Source organism: Rhinopithecus roxellana, chromosome 20 (genome assembly GCF_007565055.1).
Source record: "Rhinopithecus roxellana isolate Shanxi Qingling chromosome 20, ASM756505v1, whole genome shotgun sequence".
NCBI lineage: Eukaryota > Metazoa > Chordata > Mammalia > Primates > Cercopithecidae > Rhinopithecus > Rhinopithecus roxellana.
In genome coordinates this window covers 73,261,097-73,287,179 of record NC_044568.1, presented here as the reverse complement: position 1 = coordinate 73,287,179, position 26,083 = coordinate 73,261,097, and the positions used below count along the sequence as shown (strand labels likewise).

The 26,083-nt window shown below is 44.0% G+C and overlaps 1 protein-coding gene across 1 annotated transcript; it reads left to right on the top strand.

Moving 5' to 3' along the window:
* The first annotated feature begins 3,031 nt into the window (after window positions 1-3,031).
* Window positions 3,032-25,768, top strand: LOC115895168 (poly(A)-specific ribonuclease PARN-like). The gene is made up of 9 exons (XM_030924400.1): window positions 3,032-3,040; window positions 4,682-4,761; window positions 5,599-5,666; window positions 5,748-5,829; window positions 13,953-14,013; window positions 21,393-21,558; window positions 23,062-23,127; window positions 23,867-23,905; window positions 25,682-25,768. The coding sequence occupies exons 3-9, from the start codon at window positions 5,605-5,607 to the stop codon at window positions 25,743-25,745; spliced, it is 540 nt and encodes a 179-aa protein (XP_030780260.1). The 5' UTR covers window positions 3,032-3,040; window positions 4,682-4,761; window positions 5,599-5,604; the 3' UTR covers window positions 25,746-25,768.
* The last annotated feature ends 315 nt before the right edge of the window (window positions 25,769-26,083 follow it).

Sequence of the window (26,083 nt, the reverse complement as noted above, 5' to 3'; positions counted from 1 at the left end):
TGATCTCCGTGCTTATTTCCTTATTTTGATCATTGTACTGTGGTCACGTAAGATGTCAGTATTTCAGGAAGCTTGGGTGAAGAGTATGTGGTAACTCTTTGTACTATTTTTGCAACTTCTTTCAAAGTCTGTAGTTATTTCAAAATTAAAAGTTAAAAATCAAGGCCGGGCACAGTGGCTCGTGCCTGTAATCCCAGAACTTTGGGAGGCCAAGGCCAGCGGATCACCTGAGACAGGAGTTGGAGACCAGCCTAAATACCAAAATGAGCCAAGCATGGTGGTGCATGCCCATAGTCCCAGCTACTTGGGAGCCTGAGGCAGGAGAATCGCTTGAATTTGGGAGGGAGAAGTTGCAGTGAGCCGAAATCACACCACTGTGCTCCAGCCTGGGCAACAGGAGTCTGTCTCAAAAAAAAGAAAAAAAAGAAAAGTTAAAAATCAGGGCCAGGCATGGGAGATCATGCCTGTAATCCCAGCATTTTGGGAGGCTGAAGTGGGCAGATCATGAGGTCAGCAGCTCGAGACCATCCTGGCTAACACAGTGAAACCCCGTTTCTACCAAAAATACAAAAATAAAATTAGTCGGATGTGTGGCGGGTACCTGGAGTCCCAGTTACTTGGGAGGCTGAGACAGGAGAATGGCGTGAACCCGGGAGGTAGAGCTTGCAGTGAACCGAGATTACGCCACTGCACTCCAGCCTGGGCGACAGAGCAAGACTCCATCTCAAAAAAAAAAAAAATTCAGAGCTGGGTTTGGTGGCATGTGCCCGTAGTCCCAGCTACTGGGGATGCTGAGGTGGGAGTATTGCTTGAGTCCTGGAGTTCAAGACTAACCTGGGAAACATAGCGAGACCCTTCTTTCAAAAATAAATAAATGCAATCATTAAAAGTTAACCATTTGAAAACTAAATAAAAGTAGGGTAAATAAGAGAACAGGTTTGGATGTGACTGTGAAAGAGTAGGAAAAAAGGTCAGAAAAGGCCAGACATGGTGGCTCATGCCTATAATCGCAGCACTTAGGGAGTTCAAGGCAGGAGGATGACTTGAAGCCAGTAGTTCAAGACGAGCCTGGGCAACATAACGACACCCTGACTGTACAAAAAAATTACAAAATTTGCTGGGCATGGTGGCAGGCGTCTGTAGTCCCAGTTACTCGGGAGGCTGAGGCAGGAAGATCCGCTGAGCCCTGGAGTTTAAGGTTGCAGTGAGCTATGATTGCACCACTGCACTCCAGCCTGGGAAACAGGGTAAGATCCTATCTCAAAAAAAAAAAAAAAAAAAAAAAAAAGATCAAGAAAAAAAGAAGCAAGGAGAAAAATGAGCTCTATGAGGTGAGAGACTCTACAGTGTCTGTTGCTTGGGTTCCCACTAACACCCCACTTTTGGGACAGTGCCTGGAAGCTGGGAGCTCAGGATATGTTTTGGGAAGTGAGGATCACTGAGGCACGAACTGAAGAGGAGAAGGCACACTGGGCCTCATCTCGCATTCATAAAAGCCCTTACATTGTAACTTTTGATATTCTCTCTAGAGGAAGTCACACAATCAGTTCAGTGTATTGCGTGTGTTGCAAATGTGAATTCGTGGCCTGCAAACATTTAAAACACATTGCCATTTTGGTGACTTGAGTTTTGCTATCGCTTCATTTCTTTTTCTCTTTTTTTTTTTTTTTTTTTTTGAGAGGGAGTCTCGGTCTGTCACCCAGGCTGGAGTGCAGTGGCGCCATCTCGGCTCACTGCCAGCTAATGACAATACTTTTCTCTTTTTTTTTTTTCATAGAGCAGGGGTCTTCCTATATTGCCCAGGCTGGTCTGGAACTCCTGCCCTCAAAGGATCCTCCTAATTCTTCCAAAGTGCTTGGATTACAGACATGTGCCACTGCGCCCGGCCAAATGCACCCCCTTTTTTTAGTGTACAATTCAATGGTTTTTAATATATTCACCAATTCATGTAGCCATCACACCTATCAAATTTCAAAATGTATTTGGCCGGACGCGGTGGCTCACGCCTGTAATCCCAGCACTTTGGGAGACTGAGACGGGCGGATCACGAGGTCAGGAGATCGAGACCATCCTGCCAAACACGGTGAAATCCCGTCTCTACTAAAAATACAAAACTTAGCCGGGCGCGGTGGCGGGCGCCTGTAGTCCCAGCTACTCCGGAGACTGAGGCAGGAGAATGGCGTGAACCCGGGAGGCGGAGCTTGCAGTGAGTGGAGATCGCGCCACTGCACTCCAGCCTGGGCGACAGAGAGAGATTCCGTTTCAAAAAAAAAAAAAAAAAAAAAAAAGTTTTCATCATTCCAAAAAATAACACCATATGGGAGGCCGAGGCGGGCAGATCACTCGAGATCAGCCTGGCCAACATGTTGAAACCCCGTCTCCACTAAAAATACAGAAATTAGTCGGGCGTGATGGCGCACGCGTGTAGTCCCAGCTACTCGGAAGGCTGAGGCAGGAGAATGGCGTGTAGTCCCAGGGAGGCTGAGGCAGGAGAATCTCTTGAACCTGGGAGGCGGAGGTTGCAGTGAGTCCAGATCGCGCCGTTGCACTCCAGCCTGGGCGACAGAGCGAGACTCCATCTCAAAAAATCTAATTAATGGCCGGGCGCGGTGGCTCAAGCCTGTAATCCCAGCACTTTGGGAGGCCGAGGCGGGCGGATCACAAGGTCAGGAGGTCGAGACCATCCTGGCTAACACAGTGAAACCCCGTCTCCACTTAAAAAATACAAAAAACTAGCCGGGCGAGATGGTGGCGCCTGTAGTCCCAGCTACTCGGGAGGCTGAGCCAGGAGAATGGCTTGGACCCGGGAGGCGGAGCTTGCAGTGAGCTGAGATCCGGCCACTGCAGTCCAGCCTGGGCGACAGAGCGAGACTCCGTCTCAAAAAAAAAAAAAAAAAAAAAAAAAAAAAAAAAAAATCTAATTAATAAATAAAAAGAAATATAAATAAATAAATAACCCCATTACTTCTGCCTCTGTGGCTTTGCCTGTTCTGGGTATTTGCCTCTGTGGTATTTGCCTGTTCTGATGGGGAGTTTTCAGGTACCCCTCCCTCGCAAGCTCAGGCTACCGCCTTGCGGTGCGTAGCCAAGGCTCCTTCAATCCCGCAGCCCCAGACTTCTTTTTTTTTTTTTTTTTTTTTTTGAGGCGGAGTATCGCTCTGTCGCCCGGACTGGAGTGCAGTGGCCAGATCTCAGCTCACTGCAAGCTCCGCCTCCCGGGTTTACGCCATTCTCCTGCCTCAGCCTCCCGAGTAGCTGGGACTACAGGCGCCCGCCACCTCGCCCGGCTAGTTTTTTTTTGTATTTTTTAGTAGAGACGGGGTTTCACCGTGTTAGCCAGGATGGTCTCGATCTCCTGACCTCGTGATCCGCCCATCTCGGCCTCCCAAAGTGCTGGGATTACAGGCTTGAGCCACCGCGCCCGGCCAGCCCCAGACTTCTTATGCTTGATGGTGGCCTCTCGCTGTTAGTAGCCTTGGGCGGGTTTCACAGGTCTCAATGTTACCTTTTAAACGTTTCAAAAGCACAGAAGAAATGAAATGCCGTGGGTTTGTGATTGGACTTAGGATTGCAGATAGAGATGATGGTTTTGGTGCTGCTTAAAACAGTGCGGCATGTACATTGCAGAGAGCTTGAGGATTAGGGTCCGACTTTTTCTTGACGGTAAAATAGATATAACATGAATGTGCCGTTTTAAGTGACTTTACAGTTAAGTGGCATTAAGTACATTCACATTGCTTTGCAAACATCCCCATCCATCTCTAGGACTTCTTCATCTTCACAAACTGAAACTCTACACCTTAAACTCGCCATTCCTCCTTTCCTCCAGCCTTTAGCAACCGCCATTTTTCTCTGAATATGACTGCCCTTGACATATCATCTAAGTGGAATCTTACAATATTTGCCCTTTTGTGATCAGCTAGGGTCAGGTTTTTGCAGATAAATGAGATATTTCTTTATGCATTAGTGGACATGTTCATTGCCTGCCTCAGCAGATGTGTATACGGGAAATACTTCATTGACACTTAAAGTTGCAAATTTTTTTGTTCCCTTTTTTAGGGGGAGCAAAGGCTAGTTTTAAAATTGTCGATGTCCATATGAACGGTTCACTCCCTTTGATATGGATATCCATTTTTGCTGTCTGATTTTCCATGCAGGAATCCATGCAGGGGTAAATATTATCCTTGGCTTTGAGCAGTTTCTAGTTGGAGTCACTTCCCTAGGAAGCTAAGAGTTTTCACCAGAAATAATTTTCCCTTTACCTTGAAGATACATTCTTTGTATGGATATTAACCACTCCAAACTCTTGACCAAGACTGGAACTCTGGCAGTAATGTACTTAGGGATTTATTGATGTCTGCTTATACAAGAATCTTTTAAAGCAGCAAAATTTATTCAAGCATAGAGGTTGTTTTCTTAAATGATTACTGTGTTTTAAGTCACATTTTAGACACGAACTGCCTGTTCTCAAGTTGAAACATTCACATCTCTTAAGTTCATTATTGGAGTGTTTAACCTGGTGGCCAGCAAAATTAATGCTTATTTTGAAAAAGTAAGTTAGGGAGTGCTTCCAAGTAACCTTAATTCATGATATGACATTATAGAAGCACTGAACGGTTGACTGGCATTTTTACGTTAGTGTTTATTAGTAAGTTAAACATTGTTATTTCTTAAAATCTAGGAATCAGTGATGGACCTTCAGTTTCTGCATTAACAAATGGTTTTGACACTCCAGAAGAAAGGTATCAGAAGCTTAAAAAGGCAAGTGGATGTGTTAGAAAATCTTTTTTCTTATGTTAGTCTTCCTTATGTTAAATGATAGAGAAATATTGTTATTAAACTTGTACATTAAGGTTTTGTAAGTGCAGTATTTTCTCCTGAAACCTAGCCATGAATTGGTTTTTTTTTGTTTTATCTTGTTTTAGAGACAAGGTCTCACTCCTGTCACCCAGGCTGGGGTGCAGTGGCGTGATCATTGCTTGGTGGAGCCTTGAACCCCTGGCTCAAGTGATTCTCCTGCCACAGCCTCCCAAGTAATTGGGACTACAGGCGCAAGCCACTGTACCCAGCCAGTTTTTTTTTTTTTTTTTTTTTTTTTTTTACATATTCTTTTGTAGAGATCGGTCTCACTTTGTTGACCAGTCTGGTCTCGAACTTCTGGCCACAAACGATACTCCTGCCTCAGCCTCCCACAGTGCTGAGATTCCAGATGTGAGCCACCACACCTGGCCTTAAAGTATTATTTTAATGATATTTAAAACAGCAAAAATAGTTGTTTGCTGGAAAACATTTTGGGGAAGATTTAGCATTTTCAGTGTTAATTTGATTCCTAGGAAATATGAGGCAGTTATTTTAATCATTTGGAAAGAGACCTAATATGATTCTTTGGATGATGGATAAATAGGTCCTTAAATGGGAAAAGTATTATGAAATATATACAGATTAGTAATGCTTCTGATTCCTATGTGTAATCTGTTCTACTTGGAAGTGTTCTGCTGAAGTCTCATTGAGTAATTCAGAAAGCCCAGCTGTGTGAGAATGCTGTGCTCACATGGAATATGCAGCACTATTGTGACATGTTTTATTTCCCTTTCCCAGCATTCCATGGACTTTTTTCTATTTCAGTTTGGCCTTTGCACTTTTAAGTATGACTACACAGATTCAAAGTAAGTTGTTTTAACAAACGTTGGGAATTCTGTTTTTGTGGCACAGTGTCACCTCCTAAGTCTCCTTTTATCTTATCCCAGGTATATAACGAAGTCATTTAACTTCTATGTTTTCCCGAAACCCTTCAATAGATCCTCACCAGATGTCAAATTTGTTTGTCAGGTAAGTAGCATAATTGAGTTTTTTCTTTTCTGAATTGCTGATGAGGCAGCATGAAGATGTGGAATCAGAATTTGGTTCTACTACTAACTTTGGGCTTTGGGGCAAATCATTTCACCTTTGTCCTTTAGTTTTAGGGTAATAAATAAATGACCCTGTTATCTCCTCCATTGCTGTAGAATGAATTAAGAAGGGCCAGATGCAGCAGCTCATGCCTGTAATCCTAGCACTTTGGGAGGTTGGGGTGGGCGGATCATGAGGTCAGGAGGTCAAGACCATGCTGGCTAACATGGTGAAACCCCGTCACTACTAAAAATACAAAAAAAAAAAAAATTAGCTGAGCGTGGTCATGGGTGCCTGAAATCCCAGCTACTGGGGGAAGCTGAGATAGGAGAATGGCGTGAACTGGGGAGGCAGAGGTTGCAGTGAGCCGAGATCACTCCACTGCACTCCAGCCTGGGCAACACAACGAGACTCTGTCTCAGAAAAAAAAAAAAAAAAAAAAAAAAGAATGAATTATGGAATAAGATGCAGAGACAGGCAGATGGATATGAGAACATGAGGTTTAGTAATTGTAAAACTGAATTTGAAAACATAGCTTCGTAACTCCATTTGGGATTTTTATTATCTTACCCCCAACTTGAACCACCTACACATCAAGACTTACAGGCTTCTTGGCTGGACATGGTGGTTTATACCTGTAATCCTAGCAGTTTTGGAGGCTGAGACGGGAGAATCACTTGAGCTAAGGAGTTTGAGACCAGCCTGGGCATAAAATAGTGAGACCTCATCTCTATTTTAAAATAAAAATAAAAATAAACAAAAGACTGGGAGGCTTCTCGCTATCCTAACTCATTCACCTCGCATCTCCTTCAAGGGTGTAGACCTTTATTTTCTGGAAAAGCAGAGTATGTGTGTATCCTATCCAAAAAGAGAGAGCCCAGAAGGGGTTAAACTGTGCTCACTTCCTTTTCTCAAGCTCACTAATTAGGAAACACGGGGTAGAAAAAAAACTACTGTTTCCTCTTGAGGAGAAGAGAGCTTCATTGATGGGGCAATATTAGGGAGGTTCTCCTTTAGGATATTCCCTCTAGAGGTGTTGTAGCTGACCTGGTAGACACTCAGTAAATATCACTTTTTCCTTTCTGCTCTCTTGATTATCCGTTGTAATGGATAAGGAGAATGTAAATAAGGGGTATGGGTGTATGGCTATGTGATTAAAAATAAGTCTTAATCTTTTCTTATTTAAAATCTTGCATCCTATCTTCTATCCCACTAACAACATGAATTCATCTGAGTCTTGCCATCTTTCCCTTCTCTTGCAGATTAATGGTAATGCAGTTATGAAAGCCTCGAGGGTAGGCTTCACAGTGATTGAGTTATGTCAAATTCTTTCTCAAAACTGGCAGTATATAAACAAATGAAATCGAGAGTTAATCATATGCTTGTGGGCAAAAGAGAAAAGTTGAAGGTTAATTTTGGTCTTATAGACAGTTTCCTAAGTTAGCAAGTAAACCAGTTGACATTTTACCTTTACCCTGCAATCAGTTAATAGCTATTTATCAATCACTGTGGTATGGGATACCTAAAGAGTATTTGTACCTTTTTTTTTTTTTTAGACAAAGTTTCGCTCTTCTTGCCCAAGCTGGAGTGCAGTGGCATGATCTTGGCTCACCGCAACCTCTCCCTCCCGGGTTGAAGTGATTCTCCTGCCTCAGCTTCCCTAGTAGCTGGGATTACAGGCATGCACCAAGATCCTTGGCTAATTTTGTGTTTTTAGAATAGACAGGGTTTTTCTATGTTGAATCAGGCTGGTCTCGAACTCCCAACCCCAGGTGATCTGCCCGTCTCGGCCTCCCAAAGTGCTGGGATTACAGGCATGAGCCACTGCACGTGGCCTTATAGTGTGTGGTTTTTTTTTTTTTTTTTTTTTTTTTGGTAAATTTTCATTGAGGGAAAAGTAGGCTCAGTTGGGAAATTTGTGTGGATATAGTTTTCTGGTAGTACCAGCAACACAGAATTACTTAAAGTGGGTTCCATGGCTTTGGCCAGGAGTTAATCAAACAAAAGCAGAGGGTGGCAATGAGACACCTTAGGGATGGCACTCTGTTCTTTTTTTTATTTTTTTTTTTTTTGAGATGGAGTTTCGTTCTTAATTGCCCAGGCTAGAGTGTAATGGCATGATCTCAGCTCATTGCAACTTCCGCCTCCCAGGTTTAAGTGATTCTCCTGTGTCAGCCTCCCGAGTAGCTGTTACTACAGGCATGCACCACCATCCTGGCTAATTTTATATTTTTAGTAGAGGTGGGGTTTCTCCATGTTGGTCAGGCTGGTTTCAAACTCCCCACCTCAGGTGATCCTCCCACGTTGGCCTCCCAAAGTGCTGGGATTACAGGCATACATCATCACGCTGACTAATTTTATATTTTTAGTAGAGATGGGGTTTCTCCATGTTGATCAGGCTGATCTCGAATTCCTGACCTCAGGTGATCCTCCCACCTTGGCCTCCCAACGTGCTGGGATTATAGGCATGAGCCACCATGCCTGGCTGATGGCACTCTGTTTTAAATGACTAAGACAAATCTGGTTATTTTGGGAAATGTATTGGAAACAGATCAGAGGAACTTTGCCCATTGTACAAGCTGTGATTGTACACCTGGAATACTTAATACGGTTCTAGTTGCCAGCAACTCCTTTCATAAAAGCTATCATAGACTTGAAGATAGGCCTGACAGTGATGTCTAAAACAGATGAATAAAAGTGCTGGGGTTCTCTAGTCTGGAAAAACAAAGGCAGAGAAAAAGTTTAGACTCTGTAAATTTGGGAATTGTATGAAAAGGGAAATGTATTTTTGTATTTTCTTTGGTCTTTCATTTAAGGTTTTTGTTTTATTTAAAATTCTTTAGTTGTAGCAGGGTTGCATGCAAGGGCATTCAGTTCTGGAGTTAGTAATTAGGGTGAAAATTGGGTCAAAATCTCTCTCAGAAAGCTCTTATCACCCTTAAAGCATATAGGATTTGAGGATGCAACAACTTAATATGTTTTTAAAATATAGGACCCTGTGTGCACAGTTAGATGCTCCCATATTCTTGTCGAGATATGGAGGAATGGGTTGACAGAACCACACTTACACCCAGAAGAGTGTATTTGTAGAATAGTAGGGCAGTCAGGATAGCAGGACATTTATATCATTTTTGTCTTCTTTTTCTTTTCTTCCTCTTCCTTTTTCTGGCTAAAGATCTGTAGTTGAATTCATAGAAGGTATTTTATATATATGGTTGTGAAAAACTAAAATATAAGTGCTGTATGTAGAGTTAACAGATGTGTTTCTTTTCTTTTTCTTTTTTCTTTTTTTTTTTTTTTTTTTTTTTTTGGTTTTTGAGATGGAGTCTTGCTCTGTCGCCCAGGCTGGAGTGCAGTGGTGCAATCTCGGGTCACTACAACCTCCGTCTCCTGGGTTCAAGCAATTCTCTTGTCTCAAACCTCCAGAGTAGCTGGGACTACAAGCACCTGCCACCACGCCTGGATAATTTTTGTATTTTTAATAGAGACAGGGTTTCAGCATATTGGTCAGGCTGGTCTCGAACTCCTGACCTCAGGTGATCCACCCGCCCTGGCCTCCCAGTGTGCTAGGATTACAGACGTGAGCCATCGCGCCTGCCCAGATATGTTTCTCTTTTTTTTTTTTCTCTTTGTTTTTGAGACGGAGTTTTGCTCTGTTGCCAGGCTGGAGTGCAGTGGTGTGATCTTGGCTCACTGCAACCTCCACCTCCTGGGTTCAAGCGATCCTCCTGCCTCAGCCTCCTGAGTAGCTGGGACTATAGACATGTGCTACCATGCCCAGCTAATTTTTATATTTTTAAGAGAGATGGGGTTTCACCATGTTGGCCACGATGGTCTCGATTTCTTGACCTCGTGATCTGCCCACCTTGGCCTCCCAAAATGCTGGGATTACAGGTGTTAGCCACCACGCTTGGCTGTGTTTCTCTTCTTACTTCCTTTTCGCATGCCACTTCCTTCCCGTTTTACTCCTTTTTTCCTAGCTTTTATGTACATGTATACATATACACATATACCTAGACACACATACATATTAGCCTTTTTTTTTTTTTTTGAGACAGAGTCTCGCTCTGTCGCCCAGGCTGGAGTGCAGTGGCGTGATCTTGGCTCACTGCAAGCTCCGCCTCCTGGGTTCACACCATTCTCCTGCCTCAGCCTCCCCACCAGCTGGGACTACAGGCACCCGCCACCACACCCGGCTAATTTTTTTGTATTTTTAGTAGAGACAGGGTTTCACCGTGTTAGCCAGGATGGTCTCGATCTCCTGACCTCGTGATCCGCCGCCCGCCTCGGCCTCCCAAAGTGCTGGGATTACAGGCATGAGCCACCGTGCCCGGCTTTTTTTTTTTTTTTTTTAATGAGACAGAATCTCTCTGTCACTGAGGCTGGAGTGCAGTGGTATAGTCATGGCTGACTGCAGCCTTGACCTCGCTGGCTCAAGTGATCTTCCTGCCTTAGCCTCGTGAGTAGCTGGAACTACAGGCACATGCCACCATGCCCAGCTAATTTTTGTATTTTTTGTAGAGACAAGGTTTTACCATGTTGCCTTAGCCGGTCTCAAGCTCCTGGGCTCAAGCAGTCTGCCCACTTTGGCTTCCCAAAGTGCTGGGATTGCAAGCATATACCACTGTGCCAGGCTTACATTTTAAAAAATGGGCAGGGTGCGGTGACTCACGCCTGTAATCCCAGCACTTTGGGAGGCCGAGGCTGGCGAATCACAAGGTCAGGAGATCGAGACCATCCTGGCTAACACGGTGAAACCCCGTCTCTACTGAAAATACAAAAAAAATTAGCTGGACCTGGTGGCGGGCATCTGTAGTCCCAGCTACTCGGGAGGCTGAGGCAGGAGGAGAATGGCATGAACTCAGGGGGCGGAGGTTGCATTGAGCCAAGATCGCGCCACTGCATTCCAGCCTGGGTGACAGAGTGAGACTCCGTCTCAAAAATATGTATATATATATATATATATATATATATATATATATATGTGGAATCCTAATATTCACATTTTATGCAACTGGCATTTGCCACTCAGCAGAATGTCTTTTATTTCATAGTATGGATACATATAATTTGTTTAATCAGTTAATTGAAATTTGGAGGCTTTCCAATCTTTATCAGCAATTCTGTAGTCCACTTCTGTGTGCAGTATATCTTTTTGTATAGGTAAGAATTTTTTTGTATTATAGATTTCCTAGAAGGGGCATTGTTGAGACATAGGATATATGCATTTAAATTTTTGATGGATGTCTCAAATTGTCTTCCCAAATACGTGTTCTCATGTCCTGAATTTTTTCATTTTATTTGAGACAGAGTCTCACTCTGTTGCCCAGGCTAGAGTGCAGTGGCGTGATCTTGGCTCACTGTAACCTCCGCCTCCCGAGTTCAAGGGATTCTTCTGCTTCAGCCTCCCAAGTAGTTGGGTCTACAGGTGCGTGCCACCACGCCTGGCTAATTTTTGTATTTTTAGTAGAGACAGGGTTTCACCATGTTGACCACGCTGGTCTTGAATTCCTGACCTCAAGTGATCCGCCTGCCTTGGCCTCCCGAAGTGTTGTAATTACAGGCATGAGACTGCTCCCAGCTTCAACTCTTCAATCTTGAAAATGTTGTTTATGAGAAATCAAAGTAGTGGCTAGTAAACCGCAAAAGGTTATGTTAATTCAAAGGTTTTTTTTTTTTTTTTTTTTTTTTTTGGAGACAGAGTCCCTGTTGCCCCGGCTGGAGTACAGTGGTGCGATCTCGGCTCACTGCAAGCTCCGCCTCCTGGGTTCACGCCATTCTCCTCCCTCAGCCTCCTGAGTAGCTGGGAACAAAGGCGCCCACCACCTCAGCCGGCTAATTTTTTGTATTTTTAGTAGAGACGGGATTTCACCGTGTTAGCCAGGATGGTCTCGATCTCCTGACCTCGTGATTCGCCTGCCTTGGCCTCCCAAAGTGCTGGGATTACAGACATGAGCCACCGTGCCCGGCCACTGTTTTTTGTTTTTGTTTAAGACAGGGTCTCACTCTGTTGCCCAGGATGGAGTGCAGTAGCACAATCTCGGCCCACTGCAACCTCTGCCTCCCGGGTTCATGCCATTCTCCTGCCTCAGCCTCGTGAGTAGCTGGGATTACAGGCATGCACCACCACGCCTGGCTAATTTTTGTATTTTTAGTAGAGACGGGGTTTCACCATGTTGGTCAGGCTGGTCTTGAACTCCTGGCCTTGAACACCTCAGCCTCCCAAAGTGCTGGGATTACAGGCATGAGCCAACACACTCAACCTGTTTTTTGTTTTTTTTAAGAGGCAGAGTCTTGTTCCGTCACCCATGCTGGAGTCCAGTGGTGTGATCACAGCTCACTGCAGACTTGAACTCCTGGGCTCAAATGATTTTCTGATTCTCCCACCTCAGCTGTGGGATAGCTGGGACTGCAAATGGGAACCACCACACCTGGCTAATTTTTAAATTTTTTGTAGAGATGTGTCTCCCTATGTTACTCAGGCTGGTCTTGTACTTTTGGGCTCAAGCTATCCTCTCACAATCTCCCAAAGTGCTGGGATTACAGGTGTGAGCTACTGCACCCAGCCTAATATATACTTACTTTTAAATAACTTTATTATTATTATTTTTAATTGAAGTGAAATCTTGCCATGTTACCCAGACTGGTCACACAAACTTCTGGGCTCTGGCGATCCAACCACCTCAGCTTCCCAAAGTGCTGGGATTACAGGTGTAAGCCACCATGTCCAGCCCAGTCTAATGTTTTTATTTAAATCTGGGAACATATTTTGGCTCATGCTAGGTTCGAGATATATTTGTTTAGTAAGGCTTATTATTGGGAACTTCTCTTTTGATCTTTTTTGTTTTGAGACAAGGTCTCACTTTGTCACTCAGGCTGGAGTGTCGTGGCATGGTAGTAGCCCACTACAACCTCAACCTCCTGACCTTCTGTACTAAAGTAATCTTCATGCCTCAGCCCCTGTGTAGCTGGGACTACAGGTATGTGCTACCATACCTGGCTAATTTTTAAATTTTTTGCGGAGATGGGGTCTCACTGTTTTGCGCAAGCTGGTCTTGAACTCCTCGGCTTAAGCAATCTTTCTCCCTTGGCCTCCCTAAGTGCTAGGTTTGCAGGTATGAGCCACGGTGCCTGGCCTCTCTTTTGATCTTGAACATTGAGAACATTTAATTAAGATTTTGGGTTTTCATTATCTAATTTGAGGTGGATGTCAGTGTCTTATAACCTGTGCATGTAGGCTACATTAAACTTGAACCTGGGATGGGGTAATAAAATACATTTTAGTTCTATTTACAGTTTCCTAGTCAGTAGTACAACAGTCAAGAGATCAGGAGCTTTCTGCCTATTGGGAGAATATCTGTTCACCCAGTCGATTTTTATTTTATTTTATTTTATATATACAGAGTCTTGCTCTGTACCTGGGCTGGAGTGCAGTGGCTCGATCTCCGCTCACTGCAACCTCCTCCACCCAGACTCAAGCAGTTCTCCTGCCTCAGCCTCCTGAGTAACTGGGATTGCAGGTGCACACCACCACAGCTGGCTAATTTTTGTGTTTTTAGTAGAGATAGGGTTTCACCATGTTGACCAGGCTGGTCTCGAACTTCTGACCTCAAGTAATGTGCCCACCTCTGCCTCCCAAAGTGCTAGGATTACAGGCGTGAGCCACTGTGCCGGTCTACCTAATGGATATTTAAAAAATATTATGAAGCAGGCTGGGTGTGGTGACTCATGTCTGTAATCCCAGCACTTTGGGAGGCCGAGGCAGGAGGGTTGCTTGAGTCCAGTAGTTTGAGACCAGCCTGGGCAACATAGGGAGACCCTGTCTATAAAAAAAATTGTAAAACAAAGGATGTTTGTTTTGTATGCTATAAAGGAGAAGAGGCCAAATGTTTTAAGCAGTTAATGGATTGTTTGTGGAGTAGAAATTCCTTGTATTGTGACCTTTGGCACATTGCTTCCTTGCCTTGTTGTCTTTGTTTTCTTGTTTGAGTTACTTCTCTGCATCTCTTTATATTCCTGCCACTAACATCACCAAAACATGTGTTCTGTTTACTCTATTTCAGAGCTCCAGCATTGACTTTCCAGCAAGCCAGGGATTTGATTTTAATAAAGTTTTTCGCAATGGTAAGATTATGGATAACCTATCTTTAGAGCTTATAAACCTTCACAATGTCCTTGGGAAGTAAGTCTGGACTTGGTTGAGAATTATTATTTTGTGCCTGCTGAAACACAGTCTCAGAGTTCCAGCATATTTGTGTAGCCATGTGCAGCCTTAGAATTTTTAAAAACTTGCTTACTGTGATTTTTTTTTTTTTGAGAAGGAGTCTTGCTGTGTCACCCAGGCTGGAGTTCTGTGGCGTGATCTTGGCTCACTGCACGGTCCGCCTCCCAGGTTCACGCCATTCTCCTGCCTCAGCCTCCCGAGTAGCTGGGACTACAGGCACCCGCCACCACGCCTGGCTAATTTTTTGTATTTTTAGTAGAGACGGGGTTTCACCGTGTGAGCCAGGGTGGTCTCGATCTCCTGACCTTGTGATCCGCCCACCTTAGCCTCCAAAAATGCTATGATTACAAGTGTAAGCCACCACGCCTGGCCTACTGTGATCTTTTAGGGGAAAAAAAAAAAAATTCAGCCATGAGCTGAACAGAATAGATGCTACTTCATTTAACTCTGATAAGGCCCTTCAAACTCCTGTTTTTATTGAGTGCAGTTTATTCTACCACTGGTGTGACATAGTGGCCTAACTCACCACCTGTGGGGAATGCTTCCTTGTTTTCTTTCAGTGTAACAAGAGGTGTGTACTTTACAAATGTACTGTATTCCAGTGATGCTGTAATGAAAACCCTCTTTGCCAGCTAGTGCATGTTTATTTTTATTTTATTTTTTATGTTTGTTTTTTGTAACACCTCTGCTGGCGAGAATTATTTTGAGACGGTCCCACTCTGTCGCCCAGGCTGAGTGCAGTGGTGCAATCATAGCTCAGGAGCCTTGACCTGCTGGGCTCAAGTGATTCTCCCACCTCACCCTCCCGAGTTGCTGGGACTACAGCTTTGCGCCAGCATGCCTGGCTGATTTTCGTGTTTTTTGTAGAAATGGGATTTTGCCATGTTGCCCAGGCTGGTCCCAAACTGCTGTTCTCAAACAATCCACCTGCCTTGGCCTCCCAGCGTGCTGGGATTATAGGCGTGAGCCACCACACCCTGCCTACCTGTTGCTTTTTTAATAGTTGGAGACAGTTTCTTACTTTCTAGGCCGGGCGCGGTGGCTCAAGCCTGTAATCCCAGCACTTTGGGAGGCCGAGACGGGCGGATCACGAGGTCAGGAGATCGAGACCATCCTGGCTAACACGGTGAAACCCCGTCTCTACTAAAAAATACAAAAAAAAAAAAACTAGCCGGGCGAGGTGGCGGGCGCCTGTAGTCCCAGCTACTCGGGAAGCTGAGGCAGGAGAATGGCGTAAACCCGGGAGGCGGAGCTTGCAGTGAGCTGAGATCCAGCCACTGCACTCCAGCCTGGGCGACAGAGCGAGACTCCGTCTCAAAAAAAAAAAAAAAAAAATAGTTGGAGACAGTTTCTTACTTTCTTACGAGAGAAGGAAAGTACGGAGACTGCACGATTGATAATAGCTAACTTGCTAGGGTGATGGCCTGGGGAGCACCTGAGGAAGGGACTGTGTCTCATTCACTTCACATCCCCTTGCATAGCATGATTTCTTTTCTGTATCAGGGAGGTGACCACCAAATGTTTGATGCATAAATGGGTGCATGAGTACTGCACATCAGAGCGTTTGAGGTTGGTTTTCCTTCCTCTTCATTTGTTTCTCTAAAAGTGTTTGGGAAGACCGTGCTTTTTGCAGTGGTATTAAGTATGTACAAGGTCAATATTTTAATTTAATTATTGACATAAATTTTGCTTTTTTTCCCCCATGGTGACTGTAGAATTAATGAATGAAGGAGGGAAGGAGGTTTATCCCAATAAGAATAACTGAACTTTTCTCAGAAAAAAGTACATGGGCTTCAAATGAATTCTCCTCTTCTCAGCAGAACCTCTTTGCAAGGTGTTTAGTACCCATGCCATATTGGTGTTTTTTTTTTTTTTTTTTTGAGACAGAATCTCACTTCCAGGCTAGAGTGCAGTGGTGTGATCTCGACTCACCACAGCCTCCGCTAACGGGTTCAAGCGATTCTCATACTGCAGCCTCCTGAGTAGCTGAGACCACAGGCACACGCTGCCACGCACACCTGATTTATGTATTTTTACTAGATACGGGGTTTCACTATGTTGGCCGGGCTGGTCTTGAACTCCTGACCTCACGTGATTCACTCGCTTTTGCCTCTTAAAGTGCTGGGATTACAGGCATGAGCCACCGGGCCTGGCCCATATTGTTTTTTAATTGCTTCACTGGTGCTGCATCTTAATTTTTGTTGATTTCAATCTTTGGAGGTAATGAAAAGAAACTTTTTTTGAGCCAAAAGTGCTTCACATAGTGACTGAACCAGCAGAGCAATACAGTTTGGGTATTATAAAGAAATTTTTTTTTATTAGTCTCATACTTGACTCTGAAAGCCATTATAAAATAGAAGTTCCAAATGCGTTTAGAGCATTGTATTGGACTAGTGGCAACATTTCTTGAAGGAACCACTTTATCTGGTACTCGTATGGATGCATAGTTCTAACTTTTTTTTTTTTCATAGAAGAAGAGAAACAGCCAGATTGGAATGTGCCTCCTCCTTCTGTTTTATAGTCATGCCCTGGAATATTTTAGTTACAATAGTTAGGACTTCCAGGTCATCCATACTACCAAGCCTCATCCCATGCTGTTGTTGATATGCTCTAAATCTGACTTACACCCTCATCTCTCTCCATTTGCAAGACTTTCCATTCAGGCTTTGTAAATGTCAGGCCCTTTCCTTACAGCCGTCTTCTCTCAAGTTCTTTGATTTCCTTGTCTGGAAGGAAACCAGGTGATTCCTCTTGTTAGTTTCCCCTTGTAGCCTTCTCCATCCCTGGCGGTTTTCCCTCTCACTCTTGTCTTCCTCTGGCCAGGCTGTGCTAGGTGTCCTCCTTGTTTCCCCATGCCACCTTTAGACACCTGAATTTTCTTTTTTTTTTTTTTTTTTTTTTTTGAGACAGAGTTTTGCTCTTGTTGCCCAGGCTGGAGTGCAATGGTGCGATCTCGGCTCACCGCAACCTTTGCCTCCCGGGTTCAAGTGATTCTCCTGCCTCACCCTCCCAAGTAGCTGGGATTATAGGCATGTGCCACCATACCCGGCTAATTTTATATTTTTACTAGGGACAGTTTCTCCATGTTGGCCAGGCTGGTCTCCAACTCCCAACCTCAGATGATCCACCTGCCTTGGCCTCCCAAAATGCTGGGATTACAGGTGTGATCGCCACATCTGGCACCTGAATTTTCTTTTGTACAGGAGCCACCATTCTCAGGCTGTCACTAGCTCTGCAGCCCCTCTGTGCTGACTCCTGTAGGCGCAGCGTGCATCATAGCCTTGGCTTTGGTGTGTTATCATTCTCTCCACTCCTGCCCTTCTCTGGGTGACTTTAGTATCCTCAAGGATAACCAGCAAATGCTCTGGTCTGTTTCTTGACCAGGTGGTCAGCAGTCTTTCTTTCTATCTGTCTTTAGTCCTCTATACCAGTGGCAGGGTCATGGACCTTAGGGTCAAAAACTGCACCTCTCATTTACTATCTTTTTTTTTTCTTTCTTTCTTGAGACAGAGTGTTGCTTTGTCACCAGGCTGGAGTGCACTGGCACATTCATGGCTCACTGCAACCTTGATCCCCTGGCCCAAGTGATTCTCTTAACTTCAGCCTTCCGTGTAGCTGGAACCGTAGGCGCACATCATCATGCCCAGCTAATTTTGACGTTTTTTTATAGAGACAGGTTCTCACTATGTTGTCCTGGCTGGTCTCAAACTCCTGGGTTCAAGCAGTATTCCTGCCGCCACCCCCTAAAGCTCTGGGATTATAGGAATGAGCTGTTGTGCATGGCCTCATTTATTGTTTTTAGTGTTTTTAATGTATGTTTCTTTGAGAGTACTACTTCTTGTGCTTCTAATTCACTTGCTCTGGTACCTATTTCAGCAATCTGTTGACTTACATTGCTTTTTCACTATCTATTGCCTTCCCTGCTTCTCCTTTGTGTGTATTGTTCTCCGTGTATCATGCCAGGAGGCACATGATGTCATTTGTCCTGTTACTGGTAATGTTAACTTGGACCACTTTTTTTGCCAGTTAGTTTTAGCATCCATTGATAATTCTTGCTTTAAGCAATTATCGTTGACAGATGGTGGTTTTGTGCATTCATTGTTCTTTCTACAAATTCCTTAGTGTCCCGTGGCTTTGTTGTTATTGTTGTTTTGAGACAGTCTCACCCTGTTGCCCAGGCTGGAGTGCAGTGGTGTGATCTTGGCTCACTTGCAACCACCACCTCCCAGATTCACGTGATTCTCCCACCTCAGCCTCCTGAGTACCTGGGACTACAGGCGCGTGCCATCATGCGTGGCAAATTTTTGTACTTTTTGATAGAGAGGGCATTTTGAACAGGCTCTGCTCCATATTGAACAGGCTGATCTTAAACTCTTGATCTTAAGTGATCCGCCCTCCTCAGCCTCCTGAAGTGCTGGGATTATAGGCATGAGCCAGGCTCCCGGCCTCCCATGGTGTTTTTTTTTCTTTTCTGGGAGACGGAGTTTCGCTCTTGTTGCCCAGGCTGGAGTGGAATGACGCAATCTCGGCTCACCGCAACCTCCGCCTCCTGGGTTCAAGCGATTCTCCTACCTCAGCCTCACCAGTACCTGGGATTACAGGCATGTGCCACCATGCCTGGCTAATTTTGTATTTTTAGTAGACACAGCGTTTCTCCATGTTGGTCAGGCTGGTCTTGAACTCCCAACCTCAGGTGATCTGCCTGCCTCAGCCTCCCATAGTGCTGGGCTTACAGACATGAGCAACTGCACCTGGTCCCCATGGCTTTTAATACCACCCATATCCCAGTGATAACTACATTTCTATTTCGACACCTTTCTCTTGAGCTATAGGCTTGTAACTGCAAGTTTTAATTTGCGTATACCCTTAGATGATTTGATATGTCCGTGGCCGGGCGCAGTGGCTCATGCCTGTAATCCCAGCACTTTGAGAGGCTGAGATGGGCATATCACCTGAGGTCAGGAGTTCAAGACCAGCCTGGCTAACATGGTGAACCCTTGTCTCTACTAAAAATACAAAAATTAGCTGGCTGTGGTGGTGGGTGCCTGTAGTCCCATCAACTTGGGAGGCTGAGACAGGAGAATTACTTGAACCTGAGAGGTGGAGGTTGCAGTGAGCCGAGATTGTGCCATTGCATTCCAGGCTGGGTGACAGAGCAAGACTTCGTCCTAAAAAAAAAAGAAAAAAAATAGTATGTCCAAAAGGTAGCTTTTGATTTTCACTCCTTGGACCCCAATACCTAGTTTTCTCCTCTTTGTCTTCACATCAGTTAGTGGCCCTACCATCTTCCCAATTGCTTGAACCAAAGACCAAGGTTTTGTTTTTGTTTTTTTTTTTTGAGATGGAGTCTCGCTCAGTCACCAGGCTGACGTGCGGTGGCACTATCTCGGCTCACTGCAACCTCTGCCTCCTGGGTTCAAGCGATTCTTTTCCCTCAGCCTCCCAAATAGCTGGGACTACAGGCATGCGCCACCATGCCTAGCTAATTTTTGTATTTTTAGTAGAGATGGTGTTTCACCATGTTGGCCTGGATTTTCTCCATCTCTTGATCTCGTGATCCACCCGCCCAGGCCTCCCAAAGTGGTTGGATTACAGGCATGAGCCACTGCACCCAGCTGCAAGGTGTTTTTCCTGATTTTGCCTTTCCCTTTATCCTTCATCTCCAGGATATCAGTAAATGTTACCTCTTATGTCTAGAAAATCACTGTCTCCATCTACCCTGCCATCTCTGTAGTCAACGCCAGGGTTACAAACGACAGCCCACTGCTTGCTCCGTGTTTTGTAAATAAGATTTGTTGGACTACAGCTATCCCCGTACATGTACATTCTGTGTATGGCTGCTTTTGTGCCACAACAGCAGGGCTGAGTATTGCAACAGAGACCCCCATGGCCCACAAGCCTAAAACATTTACCATCAAGCCTTTTAAGAAAAAGTTTGCTGGCCGGGCGTGGTGGCGGTGACTCCCTCCTGTAATCCCAGCACTTTGGGAGGCTGAGGTGGGCGGTGAGGTCAGGAGTTCGAAACCAGCCTGGCCAACATGGCGAAACTCTGTCTCTACTGAAAATACAACAATTAGCCTGGTGTGATGGCGCACTCTTGTAATCCCAGCTACTCCGGAGGCTGACAGAAGAATTGCTTGAACCCGGGAGGCAGAGGTTGCAGTGAGCTCAGATTGTGCCCTTGCTCACCAGCCTGGGTGACAGAGTAAGACTTTGTCTTAAAACAAAACAAAAGAAAAAATTTGCTGACCTCTGATCCAGCTCTTGTCTCTTGCCTGGATAATTACTCCTAACTTGTTTCCCAACTTCCACTCTCAGAGTAGTTGTCATGGCCTTTTAAGCATTATGCAGGTAAGGTAATTATCTTGCTTAAAATCTTCTAATGTTGTCCAGTCACTGTTAGAATAATGTGCATTTATTTATTTATTTATTTTTTTGAGATGGAGTCTTGCTCTGTGGCCCAGGCTGGAGTGCAGTGGCCGGATCTCAGCTCACTGCAAGCTCTGCCTTCCGGGTTTACGCCATTCTTCTGCCTCAGCCTCCTGAGTAGCTGGGACTACAGGTGCCCGCCACCTTGCCCGGCTAGTTTTTTGTATTTTTTTAGTAGAGACGGGGTTTCACCATGTTAGCCAGGATGGTCTCGATCTCCTGACCTAGTGATCCGCCCATCTCGGCCTCCCAAAGTGCTGGGATTACAGGCGTGAGCCACCGCGCCCGGCCATAATGTGCATTTCTTACCCTGGCCTGTGAGGGCCTGCAGAATCTTGCTCCATACTCCAGTCTGATGCTGTACCATTCCATTTTTGCTCATGACGTCTGGCTACACCAGCTCCTTGCTGCTCCTGGAACAGTCCTAGCCATTGCCATCTTCTGAATATTCATACTTGTTTCCCCTACTGGAAGGATTCTTCCCCTAGCTCCTTTCATATCCGAATTATTCTCATCCTTTGGGTTTTCCCTTACTTTCCTGATTATCTTGTCAGAAGTAGTTCCCTTTACTACAGAGAAGGATGCATCAGCTTGTCACTGTTCATTCCCCAGTGCCTAATATAATGCTTTGGCAAAGCGTAAGTGCCAGATAAATATTTCTTGAAAGAAGATTGAATGAATGGATGAATGATAAACACATTTCAAAATCACTTGCCTTTCTATTCATTTTTTGAGATGTAGTTAAATATGGTAAATCTTTCCTGAGTAATTCAGACTCTTTGGTTTGTTAAACAAATTTTATGTTAGACAGTTACTTCTGCTAATGTGTTCTTTTTAAAATCATGCTTAGGAATTCCATATTTAAATCAGGAAGAAGAAAGACAGTTAAGAGAGCAGTATGATGAAAAACGTTCACAGGCGAATGGTGCAGGAGCTCTGTCCTACGTATCTCCTAACACTTCAAAATGTCCTGTCACGATTCCTGAGGATCAAAAGAAATTTATTGACCAAGTGGTGTAAGTTCCTAAACTAAAACTAAACGTGCATTGTGTGCTGTATATTGGGGCATGACAGTCATGTATATCTCAAACCTGTACTTTGCAAACATAGTACACACACAGGTGTGATGTTGTGAATAGCAGGATGTAATTGTGGCATATTAAAAAAAAATTTTTTTTTTTTTTTTGAGACAATCTTGCTCTGTTGCCCAGGCTAGAGTGCAATGGTGCAATCCTGGCTTACTGCAACCTCTGCCTCCCAGGTTCAAACAATTCTTGTGCCTCAGCCTCCCGAGTAGCTGGGATTATAGGCGTGCGCCACCACACCCAGCTAATTTTTATATTTTTAGTAGAGCCGAGGTTTTGCCATGTTGGCCACGCTGGTCTTGAACTCCTGGCCTCAAGTGATCCGCCCGCCTCAGCCTCCCAAAGTGTTGGGATTATAGGCATGAGCCAGCATGCCTAGCCAGCATATTCAAATTTGTGCAACAGCAACAAATTGTAAATAGAGTTCCATGTATTGTACTCGGACTTGCTACATGTTACTAGGCACGAGATTTCTGTACGTGGGCAGACCTGTGTGGACTTTTTTTTTTAATTAAATAGAGATGGATCTCACTGTGTTTCCCAGGCTGGTGTCAAACTCCTGAGCTCAAGGGATCTTCCTGCCTCGGCCTCCTGGAGTGTTGGGATTATAGGCCTGAGCCATTGCCTGGCCCCTTTTCTTGTTTTTTAAATACTAATCAACTGACTTCTAAAACTTGCATGGACTCAATACCTGACAGCCACTGTCCGATATCCTTGAAGGCAGAGTAGTGGATCAGGCTTATCCAGTTGGCAGCATGTCCATGTTCTCTTTGCTTGCAGTAAAGGTGCTAACAAGCAGATGGGATCTTGGACAAGTGTCTGGTCTTGCTTAGCTTAGTTGTTGGTGTAACCATTTTACTGGGAAAGTCAAAAATTAAATCACTTGTACTGACGAGTCCTTGAGAAGTTGTCACTAATTAATAACAACAGTAACCCTCTTCCCCCCAAAATATGCCAAATAAAGCTTTCTTAAAAAATTTTATTTATTTTTTGAAACAGGTTCTCGCTCTGTTGCCAAGGCTGGAGTGCAGTGGTGTGATCATGGCTCACTGCAGCCTCAACTTCCCAGGCTCAGGCGATTGTCCCACCTCAGCTTCTGGAGTAGCTGGGACCACAGTTACACTGCACCATGCCCAGTGAATTTTTAAAATTTATTTTTTGTAGTGAGGGGCTCTCAGTATATTGCCCAGGCTGGTCTCAAACTCCTGGGCTCAAGTGATCCCCCCAACCTCGACCTCCCAGAGTGCTATTCTATGCCTAGGTCAAAATAAAGCATTTTAAAAAAAGTCTTTGAGCTAAAAGTTATAGGGTAATTTGGTAGAATTACATTGTCACACATTCTTATATTTAGAATGTTTTTGGTTGTGATTATTTTCTTGGTTGATGACTTAATTCCTTAAAGGTACTGATGGTCATGGTCTATCTATTCCTCAGAGAGAAAATAGAAGATTTATTACAAAGTGAAGAAAACAAGAACTTGAATTTAGAGCCATGTACCGGGTTAGTTGTCCTGAACATTTCTGCATGTTCTTTTTTCGGAAAGGTAGATGATTTGTGGCATTTGATGCATTTAGTCTTTTAAAAACACCTTTATAAAGGGTCTTTTTATTATTAGTATGTTCTCAAGAATTAAGCACTAACTTTAGCATTACACAGTGGGGATAACTGTGTATACTGAGACACTGAATGAATGCTTTGTCCTGTACCTGGAGCGGAGAACACTGTTGTGCAACCTTGACTTTCAGTTATGCCCAAGAGTGGCATAATTACTTTGGCCTTGAGGAGTGCTTAGTACATGAAGGCTTCAGAAGAAAGAATTCACTTTCAGGCTACTTCTACCCTTTTAATTTCTCTCTGCATTTAAAAAACATTAGCATTTCAAAGAGTCAATAACGTGATTGTCTTTTTTTCCTTTTACTTTGTGAGGAGCTTCACAAAAGTATTTTAATGCATCTGTCTACTTTAAAACTCTCTTTATGCAGCTGCAGGAAGCAATATTTTGATTAGACAAGAACTTCTACCTCTTCAATAAAAGCAGTATAATATTAAAGAAAATTTTAGAAGACAAGTGATGAGGAATTCCCCCCATGTCAACTAACCTGCCTATTTTTGTTTGCAAATTACCTGTCAGTTCTAATGAAGTCTCTTTTTAAAGTGAAATCCTTCTCAACAAATGCTTGATCAGTTCGGATTTACTTCTAATGAGCCAAAATCGATACCTTTTCTTTTGTTTTTATAGGTTCCAAAGAAAACTAATTTATCAGACTTTGAGCTGGAAGTAAGTATTTATATTGTATACAGGAGCTCTGTGGGGGACCCAGGATTTAAAGACGAAATATAATCTCTTAGCTCTCATTTCCTTTTTGAAATTCTGCGGTTCTCAGTGATTTGACCCCACCAAGTTCCCCTGCTTTCTTAAGTTGAACTACTCACTTAATTTTCTTTTGTTATTGTTTTTTAACAGATGCTTTAAGGCTTCTTAAAATAATTATCACTTTGGTGCATCCATTAAGCTATGGATTGGTAGTGTTTTTGTCCTTTGGGGGTATACAATGAATATTTGGTTTTCAGACCTAGGAAATACTCAGATGAATGCTTTTGGTAAAGCAAGAGTTCTTAACTTAGGGTAAGACTATGGATGGGTTTCAGGAGGTCTGTGAATCCCCTGAAATAACATCCAGACGTTTGTGTGTGTATTTTTCCAAGGATGTTTCCCTTGGTTTCCTTGTGTTTGCAGGTGGGTCTTCAATTCAGAAATTGAACATTGACATAGACAGGTGGACATTTCCATTTGACTTTGGGGACCTTGTTCTTCCATTGGAATCTACTGGTGACATGTATACTGGGAATATACTTTGAACACAATAGGAAAGGGCTGTTTAGTTTGCCCATGCCCACACTCCCTTCCTGTCATGTCGTCCTTGCAGCCTACTGCAGCTGCATTCCACATCCTTCTCCTTGTTGGCTGATGCAAACTGTTAATACCATGCAAAACTACAGCAGAGTTGGCCGTCTAAAACCTCCTCTTTATATGCCCCGTGCAATCTAAAAAGACTTTCAGGTCGGGCGTGGTGGCTCACTCCTATAATCCTAGCACTTTGGGAGGCCGAGGTGGGCAGATCACCTGAAGTCAGGAGTTCAAGACCAGCCTGGCCAACATGGTGAAACCCCATCTGTACTAAAAATACAAAATTTAGCTGGGCATGGTGGCACATGCCTGTAATCCCAGCTATTTGGGAGGCAAAGGCGGGAGAATCACTTGAACCTGGAAGGCAGAGGTTGCAGTGAGCCAAGATTGTGGCTCGGTTCTTCAGCCTAGGTGGCAGAGCAAGACTCCATCTCAAAAAATAAATAAATAAATAAATAAATAAAATAAGACTTTCACAATTTCAGTTAGGAAACATTTTTGTATTTGGAAGAAAGATTTGACTCTGTGGTAATGAGTTGACTGTATTTTGAGATGTAGGACATTTTAGAAAATGCCTAAGTCCTGGCCGGGCGCAGTGGCTCACCCCTGTAATCCCAACACTTTGGGAGGCCAAGGCGGGCGGATCACAAAGTCGGGAGATTGAGACCACCCTGACTAACACAGTGAAATCCTGTCTCTACTAAAAATGCAAAAGATTAGCGGGGCTTGGTGGCGCGCGCCTGTAGTCCTAGCTACTCTGGAGGCTGAGGCAGAAGAATGGTGTGAACCCAGGAGGCAGAGCTTGCAGTGAGCAGAGATTGCGCCACTGCACTCCAGCCTGGGCGACAGAGCAAGACTCTATCTCAAAAAAAAAAAAAAAGAAAGAAAGAAAATGCCTAAGTCCTAAAAAAATTAATTTGAAAGTCAAATCCATGTTTATGTGTTTAAGAGCAAGGGTAAGGAAACATTTAGCAGCTGAAACGTTATAAAATAAATGTGCTATAAAGTCTTCATTGTAGTGATAATTCTTTCATTATTAATAAAACTTACGTTACTTAATTTATAGCTGGATAGTTGCTTATAAAATACTTTGGGATTTAGCTGTCATTGACTCATCTACTGATTACATGTTTTTCTTTTCTTTAGGTATCCGAAAGGCATTCATGTTGAGACTTTAGAAACTGAAAAGGTAACCCCAAGAATTACCTAGCGCTAACATTAAACACATTCATTGTTACACTGATACGGGTTTCGTTTTTTTTTTTTTCCTCAGGATTTTGCTCTGATTGCCCAGGCTGGAGTGCAGTGGGGCTATCACGGCTCACTGCAGCCTTGACTTCCTGGGTTCAGGTGATTCTCCTATGTCAGCCTTCCAAACTGGGACTTCAGGCTCGTGCCACCTTGCCTGGCTAATTTTTTATATTTTTAGTAGAGACAAGCGTTTCGCCCTGTTATCCAGGCTGGTCTTGAACTCCTGGGCTCAAACAATTTGCTCACCTCGGCCTCACAGAGTGAGCCACAGCAGTGACCTGAGCCACTGCTCGCAAT